Source organism: Dryobates pubescens, chromosome 36, assembly GCF_014839835.1.
Source record: "Dryobates pubescens isolate bDryPub1 chromosome 36, bDryPub1.pri, whole genome shotgun sequence".
NCBI lineage: Eukaryota > Metazoa > Chordata > Aves > Piciformes > Picidae > Dryobates > Dryobates pubescens.
The window spans coordinates 191,663-200,538 of record NC_071647.1 but is presented as its reverse complement, the minus strand read 5'-3'; the positions used below and the strand labels follow the sequence as shown (position 1 = coordinate 200,538).

The 8,876-nt window shown below is 54.2% G+C and overlaps 1 protein-coding gene across 1 annotated transcript; it reads right to left on the bottom strand.

Annotated features, from left to right (window-relative positions):
• Window positions 1–1,304: 1,304 nt before the first annotated feature.
• Window positions 1,305–7,719, bottom strand: VAT1 (vesicle amine transport 1). The gene is made up of 6 exons (XM_054176857.1): window positions 7,392–7,719; window positions 5,864–6,071; window positions 5,378–5,548; window positions 5,210–5,299; window positions 4,061–4,302; window positions 1,305–3,054 (listed from the first exon to the last, which is right to left on the bottom strand). Exons 1-6 carry the CDS (start codon window positions 7,713–7,715, stop codon window positions 2,953–2,955), a joined length of 1,137 nt encoding a protein of 378 aa, XP_054032832.1. The 5' UTR covers window positions 7,716–7,719; the 3' UTR covers window positions 1,305–2,952.
• Between the last annotated feature and the right edge of the window lie 1,157 nt (window positions 7,720–8,876).

The window sequence follows — 8,876 nt, the reverse complement described above, 5'->3', positions numbered from 1 at the left end:
TAAGACACTTGAAGTTGTTTTACATAGGTTCTATACTTACTGGCCCTTAAAATGTTTGTCCTTAAAAAACCAAACAAACACAAAAATAACCAAAACCCCAAACATTGTTGCTACCAAGGGACACAAAACAGTCGGTGCTAAACTCTAACAGAAGGGAACTGCTCCTGCCCTGATAAAGGCTTCAGGAATTTGTAGGTAGAAGACACATGAGCAGCTGCCCAAGAGTCAGGAGCTGGGATTGCTTCCAGAGAGACAAGGCTGGAACAGCAGATAAAGCCTCACTGGAGGACTGGCTGGAGCCAAACAGCTGCCCTGGGGGAGACAAGGGCTCTACAACTGGAGAGCACAGGGCCTCCAGCAGGGCCCTGGACAGACTGCAGGATGTGGAAAGGAAATGTCTCCTTCACAGTAAGTCAGAGTACAGAACTGCTGCTCACAACAGACTGAACAAGAGTCCTAAACAGGTTTTTGGCAACACTTTGAAAGGCCAGAATGAAAAAGGCTCCAGTGACTTTCTAGTCTGTACAGGCATGTAGAAGAAGGCACTGAGACACTGGTTTTGTGGTATACCACAAGGCAGCGCATCAGGGGTGTCCCATGAGAAGCTGTAAGACTCTGGCCCCTGTCCTCCCCACTCCTCCCCATGGCATCAGGAGGCAAAGCACAAGAGCCTGGCTGCACTGCCTGCTCCAAGGCAGGCATGGAGCAAAGCGAGGGAAGGATGCCAGCCTGAGGCAGAGCTGGGCAGCTTGCCCCCTTGTAAGTCTGCAGAGCCTGGAGATGTGCAGGGCCACGTGTCATTTGAGCACGCTGCTCTTTCATCAAGCTGAAGTCCAGTTTCTTGGAGGAACAGGTCCAGACTTCCCATTTCAGCAATTTAGACAGTCCTTCTGTTGTCAGACCTGGTAAAGCAGCAGTAGACACCTGAATTTAATCTAAATTAGCAAGACAGGGCAGGTTGAAAGGGGAAGCAGCAAGAGTTTGGATTCAGGAAGTTTGACAGTTGTGCTTGTGAGTTTCATCAGATCATGTTCATGAAGTTCACTTATCAAGTGGAAGAGATGGGCTGACAAGGATCTGTAAAAGGGTTCCAGCCCTCCTCTGAGGTCAAAGGGAATGGGGTTGCTCTAACACTTAAAGTTAGCCAGGGCAAGCCCCCAGGAGGCTGTGCCTATGCACCTCTGAAGAACTAAGGGCTGAGCCCAAGTGCCTGACAACAGGCTGCACAGAGAGGAGCCCTGCTGGACACAGAGCAGGATGAGGAAGAAGCCACACTCCTGTCCTGCACAGGAACTCCCAGCCCTGGCTGCTCTCCAGTGGCAGGGTTTGGTTCAGCAGGACTCCTCATAGCAAGATTCTGCTCCTGAACCCTTCCAGGATGGGCAATGCTTCTTGGCACCCTCAGATTTACCTTTTGAGTCCAAAATGATGCCTTTGGCTTGCTGTACCTACATCTGTGAGGAAGCTTCAAAGCAAGCACAAACAGCACCACAGTCACTCACGGCTGAAGAAAGGGTCCAGCGGGAAGCAGGGGAACCATTAAGTGCTCACAGAACTAGTCTTAGGTCTCTGCACTGCCACATTTCCAGATGCATGGGAGAACAGAGGAAGAGAGACCAAGTTCTGATCTGGGAGGAGCACCCCAGGCAGCTCCTGAATGTTCAGTGCTGGAAGAGAGCCCAAGGGTCCCAAGATTTGCAGTTTCATGGCAAAAAGAGTCAAACCCTACTGCAGCACTGAGCCATAGGGCAAGACCTGGTTTGAGTGGGTATCTAAGGAGCTAGCTAGAAGAAAATGGAAAGCATGATTTAAATTGTTCAAGGTGCCCAGGCCAAGAGGCCTGACAGAGCTGGGCAGGTTCCCATCTACAGCAGTAACTTGGCAATAGCTTTAGGGAACTGTGTGCCACAGAAGGGCTCCTGGGCAGGCTTACAGAGCTGGCTCCCCCAGGTTACCTCCTGAACTGCAACACCTCCCCAGCACACAGGGCACAGCACAAAGCAAGCATTAGCAGGGGCTTATTTTGTTCCCATCTTGCTGAATTCCCAGTCAGCATGGCAGCCCTTGGAAATACAAACATGAGGGTGAAGTTTAGCCTTAACAATACCAGCTTGGAGCCCAACATTAATGAAGCACAGAGCCAACACCAATCGTTCCAGTCATCTGAGACACAGTTGAGTCCTTATGGTCTCTCAAAATCAGACACAGTTTAGATCTCCCTACAGTTTGGAATCAGAAAATGGACAAGATCAAGCTACCTAACTGAAACTTTTCTTCTGTATTCAGACCCAGCCCAGCAGGTTATTTGGCAGCTGCAGAGAGTGACTGCAGATGAAGTGCAACGTGCCAGGCTCAGAACGCCAGGGTGGTTATTTGCAAGGCAAAGACAGCACAACCTGCCACTAACTGACTGCTGTTAGAGCCTACAAAAGCAGAAGGGAAAGAGTGTGGTTAAACAGAGGAGCAGCCTGTGCCAGAGCTAGACAAGGCCAGCTGTGCTGCTCCTCTGGCTGGCTCCTGAGCTTGGCCCTTTCTGCTGAAACAGACTTCTCAAAGGTGACAGCACAAATGTTTCAGCAGGGCTCAGTTTCTGGGGAGATACTTGGCAGTTACTACAGCACGTTACACCCTGACTTTGCAGCCACCAGCCATGCAGCCAGCAGTCACCAGCTGAAGCCTGGAAGCTTCAGCTGCCAGAATAAAGTAAGGTTAGTTTGGAAACTCAGTAGAGAAACAAGTGACAGAAACAAGAAAAAGGTACAAAATCAAAAGAACTTGGGCTGAGAGCATCTCTGGCAAAGGGTCAGTCACAACGAGGGCATGCAAACCTCATCTGAGCTTTAGCCACGCTGGTTTGGTACTGAAGAAGACAGAAGCTACTGATCTGTCCATTTCCAGGTCCCAAAGAGGTCAGGAAGTTAAACCATGAATTCAGCCTGCACACAGCTCCTCTTAGTTCTGCTCTTTTTTTGATTCTTCCTTGGGTGCTTCAGGAACCAGGATGACCTTTCCAACATTCTTCTTCTCTTGCATCTGCCTCATGGCATCTGCCACCTGCAAGAAACAGGAATCTCATGAGACCCACACCCAACATGCAGGGCAGCCATGCCCTTCCTGTGCCCCTGGGTCCACCTGGACTAGTCTGAGAGCCACCCAGGAGGCAGCTTTCCTGCCAGTCCAAGCAAGCACCAAGCATTTGTGTGCCTCTGCAGTGAAGCATTTTGGACAGAGCTGGGCACAGAAGCTTCACACAAACCAACTGTAATGTACACAAGGATGCTCTGCTCCACAAGCCATGGAAGACTGAAGTGCTAGCCACCACAGCTTCCTTTCCAGAGAGAAGCACTGCAGAAACCCAGCCAATGACCATGCTCCAACCATCTGCATAACCACAGAAGAATCTGTGCACAGACTTTGATTAGCGTTATTTTGAAGTAAAATAGTGTATGGAATCAATAAGGTTTTCCTTAAGCATTTGCATCAGACTAGTTCTCAAGTACTAACTTCACCTGATCATTTCCAAGTCCTTTGGTCCTATCCTAGCAAAGGACTTCCACAGGAAGAACCAAACTGCCTGGACACATGAGTACAACACTGAGTAGAGCTGCTGAAAAACCTGCTGCTCCCTTCCACCATTCCTGTTCTGCTTCACTGCCTGGGCTCTTTGTCTCTAGTGGAAGGGCAGCAACAACCCTCCCAGCTGTCTGTGTAGTGACAGGGAACAGACTGAGGGCAGGCTCTAGTTGGAAGCATAACCCAGCCTCTGCATGGACTGCTGCTGCCTATGGAGCACAGTTGAGCACCTGCCCTGCTCCACAGGGACACTGTCTGGCACTGCCTAGCTCTGTGCACTCAGGCAGAAGAGCCCAGCCATTTTACTCCCCCCTTAATATCTTAAAAGGAAAAAAGACACTATGTGGCTGGGAACAGATGGTTGTTAAACATTTGCAATAGCTCAGCCCACACACCAGAAGCTTGCACTGAGCCAGAGCTTACCATGCAGAAAACAATCAGCAGTGACTTCTGGGTGCTGGCAGACTGAATATTAGCTCAGACTCACCTGATCAAAGGGCCATACAGAGTCTATTCTGGGCTTGATTTTGCCTTGGCTATAGAGGTTAATCAGCTTGGCTACAACACCTCCAACAAGCTCAAATTCTTCATCCATATATCCAAGGTGGTAGCCACACACAGCCTTGTTTTGGTGGAGGAGCTGCAAGGCATTGATGCTGAACTGGTTCCACCAGGTTTTAGCCATAGCCACGAGGTTCTTCTTCTGCCCAGTGAGCAGGTTTGCTACCCCTAAAAAGCAAGCAAGCCACAGATGAGCTGGAATCAACACAGCCTGAGAGAGAGTGGCTCCTGTGTAGCTGCTCAGGAAACATGCAGGGCAACAGCAGCCCACAGAGTGATGGAAGACAGAGGATGTCTCCCGTTGACCTTCAGTGGAAACAGATATCTGTCTCAGCCTCAAGGCAGAGAGAATCTGGATTATCAACTCCCAAGCAGAGAACAACTCCCCTCTGAGCAGGGCAGCAGCAGTGCAGCTAGACTGCAGTGCTGGCAGAGGCAAGAGAGGATGGAGTCACAACCAGCCCAGCTGGCAGGACAGCACTCCCTGTCTCCTACAGCCAGGCTCCTTCAGGAGAGCCACAGGCTGCAAGGGCTGGGACAAGAGGAGCACGCTGGGAAGCAGCACAGTGGTGCAAGTGTCTGGAATCTCACTGGAGGCTGTGGGCCAGCTTTGTCTATGGGACAAAATCACAGTGTTTCAGGCTGGGGAATGGAGAGATAAGCATTCAGTAACCTCAAACCTCATCACCCACACATCCTCTAGAAGAAAAGCAAAGCTCTATTAGTGCTGTGCCGGGACAAAGCAGCTACGCAGTGCTCCTCTGTGAGGACATTCCAGCTTCCCCTGCAGGCACCAGCTCATACTTTGTCTCACCATGGAAGAGCCTTGAAGCCTGTCACCAGAGCTTGGGACAAGGCACAAATCTCACTCCCATCAGAGCCTCACCCAGGTGAAGCATCATAGAGACCTTTATAAAGCAACAGAACTACAGCACCTGGCAACAGCAATGCTCCCTCACAGCTGTGCATCCAGGTGTGGAGCAGCATGGAGCATTCTGGTGCAGATCGACACCCACCCTGCCACCACAAAGTCCCACCACAGGGGCTGGAGTCTGGGCACAATGCCCACACTTACCATAAGTGATGAGCTTGCCCATCGGCTTCAACAGGTTAAACGCTTTGGACGTATCAGACCCTCCCAGGGGGTCCAGGACAATGTCAACACCTAGAGTGAAGGGAATGTAAATAGGAGCTTTGCACTTGAAAGAAATGGAGAGCAGTAAAGTCCTCCACCACACATTACCTTTGGGAGAGATTTTCCGGACCTCCTCTGCATAATCCATGGTTCTGTAGTCGATGGGGTGAGTGACTCCACCCTCCTTGAGTGAATCATGCTTGGAGGCAGATGCTGTGCCAAAAATGGTGACATTTTCTACAGTCTTGCACAGCTGGATGGCAGCAGTTCCCACACCACCTGAAAGCCAACAGTGAGAAAGACTTAGAAGCAAACAGCCCCAGCAGTCAGGAGAGCTTCTGTCCAGACAAACTGTCCCTGCTTGTACCAATGGCACAGGACTAGGAGGGTACAGAGTTGTTTCACATGGAATCAAGGCTTTGTCTGGGGCAGGCTGACCCCCAGTGCTGGGAGATGAGTTCAGCATTTATCAGTGTGAAGCCCACAACTTTGGCAGGTGAGGTTTTGCCAGTCCAGCCCCATGCTGATTGCTTCTTATCCATGCCACCCACTCAGGCCAAGAGTCTCAGCTCAGGCTGGCAATAAGCTATTTACCTGCAGCCATGTGGATGAGGACGCTCTGGTTTGGTCTCAGGTTTCCAAAGTCAAAGAGGATCATGTAGGCAGTGATATAGTTGACAAGAAGAGCAGCTGCTTCCTCAAAGCTCATCCCCTCAGGCATCAGGAAGGTCTGACTGGCCGGCACATTCACCACTTCTTGCCAGAGTCCTGACCTAGCCAGGACCATTACCTTATCACCTACCTAAGATCAAAGGACAAGGCAGTCTGAAACAAGGCCCAAGCTAACAGAAGCCATCACACCCTTCCCTCTGTACACCAGAACCAGGTACAAATACACTGTTCTCAGTGCAGGGACTCAGCACCTTGGGGGCTGGGCAGAAGCCTGCAGCTTATGCTCCATTCACTGGCAAATCACACCCCAGCACCTCTCACCATGGACCTGCAGGCATGGCAGGAACCCGGATCAACGACACTCAGTGAGGTAAGAAGGGTGGGGGCTGCGTCCTGCCCTCTTTGTCCAAGACAGAAGCAGGAGTTTGAGCACCCTGAAGCATTTCTGCTGCCTCTTGTAAAGATCATTCTGCCAACAGGAAGGAGGCTTGGGGCAAGGCTTAAGGGGATCATCACTGGAAAAAGCATGTCCAGCCTTAGGTAAACCTCCCAGGTCTAAGCCTCAGACATCCCCCAAAATCTGCTCATCCCACTGTGCAAGAAATATCTGCTCCCTCTCTGCAAGGGGAAGCAGGCAGCAAAACACCAAGCAGTTGTATCAGCAAGTGGAGAAGAGGCAGAGCCAAGGCAAGCAAGCAGAAAGGCTCCTGGGCGTGTGGGTTTGGCACTTACACTTGAGCACATCAAGATGTTTTCCCAGAGGCAAGGGAATCATCTTTGACACACCAGATTTTTCTTGAGATGCTTTGTTTTGCCAGTCGTACACACAACCATCTTACAGCACCGCAACTTCAACGGTCCCAAGACCCAAAGGTCCAGGACACACAGAACCAACTCCTCCTGTTCCTCACGTTGCTGGAATTCGGTGGGCACAGGCTTATGGCCACTGACACAGCAGCAACTAAACCAGTGCTGCCCACAGCTCAGCACCTCAGACGGCTCCTTCCACGCCCTTGGCATTCAAAGGGCGCTCACCAGCGTGCCCAGCCCAACACCCGCGGTGCGCAGGCACAGCCGGCGAGCCCCACGGAGCCGGCCCGGAGAGCCCGGGCTCCGGCGATGCTCTCGCCGTCCAGCGACGGCCAGGGCCCAAGGGGACGCGCCAGACCCGTCCTGCCCGCGCAGTCCCTTTGTCGAGGGGCTTTGTCTGCGGTCCCGCCGTGGTGGGACGCATTACGGCGGCCGCTTCCCACGCAGGGACCGCAACGGCCGCCAGCGCGTCGTCGCCTCACGCCCGTGGAGAGCCCAGGCACAGCTGCCGGCACCGGGACTCTGGAGGCTCGGTGCACGACGGGGCGGCGGCGGGGCCCGGGCGAGGCCGCACCTGCTGGGCGGTGGGGCGGGAACCTCCGCAGTGCGGCGGGGCCGGCCGGCCCGAGCCGTCCCTCACCTGTCGGTCGCGAACGCCATCGCCGAGGGCTTGGACGGTGCCGGCGCACTCCATGCCGGGGCAGACGGGCGGCGGCGGCAGCCGGTCGTACAGCCCCTGTCGCGCCATCAGGTCGGCGAAGTTGAGGCCGCAAGCGCGGACGCGCACCGAGACCTCTCCGGGTCCCGGCCCGCCGCCGCGCCGCGCCTGCACCTTCAGCTTGTCGTAGCCGCCGAAGCCAGTCAGCACCAGCGCCCGGTGCTCGGCCGGTTCCCCACCGCCTGCTGGCGGCTCGGGGCCGGGGGCCTGCTCAGGGGCGGCGGCCGGAGCCAGCTCGGTGGACATGGCGCAGCAGCCTGCAGCAGCGAGGGCGACTGCAGGAGTGGGGCGGCAGCGGGCCGGGAAGGGCCGGGGCGCGGCCGGGGGCGGGGCACGACCGCGGCGGGCGGGGCTATCCCGGGGCCGCCTCCCGGTCGCGGCTCCCGGTCCCGCCCGCTGCTGCACCTCCGCAGCGCGGCGTGCCGGGGGACGCTTTCCGCGGCAGGTCCAAGGCAGTGGAGAGTCGACACCCTCCGTCGGGGCCCTAATCAGTGAAAGTCCTCCCGGCCCCTGGCTGCGGCTGCAGCTCTGCCGAACCCTTCCTCTGCGCCATTCCCGCTTGCTTTCTTTTTGTTTTGTTTTTGGCAAACAAGCTGCACACATCCTTCTGGAGACACGTTTGACGTGGCTGCTTTGCGGAGTTACCGCCACAATTGATGAGTAACTGATGTCACTCACAGAGAGAGTTAATAACATCTCTCTGCTCAGAGCCCTGAAATGGCTGCGTGCAGCAGAGACAAGGCATGGACTGGCTCACAAGAAAAAGGAGGAGTAGACCTCTGGTCCTGTAACTAAAGACAAGTAAATACGGCAAGCTGCACAGACAGATCGACGGATCCGGCCCTTCTTGTTGTTAAGCATCTGCCAGCAGACAGCAGCCCTCTCCACGGATTCACTGCTCGGGTCTGTGTCCAGCTCCCGTGGGCCACACTTGCCGTCATTACTGCTGATTCACTGCAGCTTGGTGTGCAAAGATTCACAGCTCCCTTGTCAGCACATCCCAGATAACCCCACAACCACGGCAGGGTGACTGCTCTAGTCACAGAGCCCCTGGAAAAGCACATCACCCACAAAGAGAAAGCAAAGGCCACCTGAAGGATAATCAAAACATGTACTGGGGAGTTTCTGTGTCATTCCAGTGCTTCAGAATTCCCAAGCCAAGCAAAATCTGGCACAGTGCCTGCTGTAGGCCCTTGCAGCACTGCTGGCAGCATTTGCTGTCAGGCTGTAGCCTAACGTTTCCAGGGCCTTTGTTTATGGCAGCAGAGCCGCTGGCTGCACAAATGCCTTCTGCTGACCAGGGCCGAGGGAGCTTTGCGTGGATGTGGCCTTGTCCTGCAGAGCTGTGCCCCAGGTTGGGCTGGCCCTGCTGCTGGGCAGCTGGGTGGGCTGGGGCTGCTCAGGAAG

Excerpts from the sequence above, each read along its gene's own strand:
- VAT1 (XM_054176857.1), bottom strand. The coding sequence starts at position 7,715 with ATGTCCACCGAGCTGGCTCCGGCCGCCGCCCCTGAGCAGGCCCCCGGC. Across the intron at positions 4,303-5,209 it reads GGGCAAGCTCATCACTTATG|GGGTAGCAAACCTGCTCACT; the intron begins GTAAGTGTGGGC and ends CTTGCTTTTTAG. Across the intron at positions 3,055-4,060 it reads CTGTATGGCCCTTTGATCAG|GTGGCAGATGCCATGAGGCA; the intron begins GTGAGTCTGAGC and ends TGTTTCTTGCAG.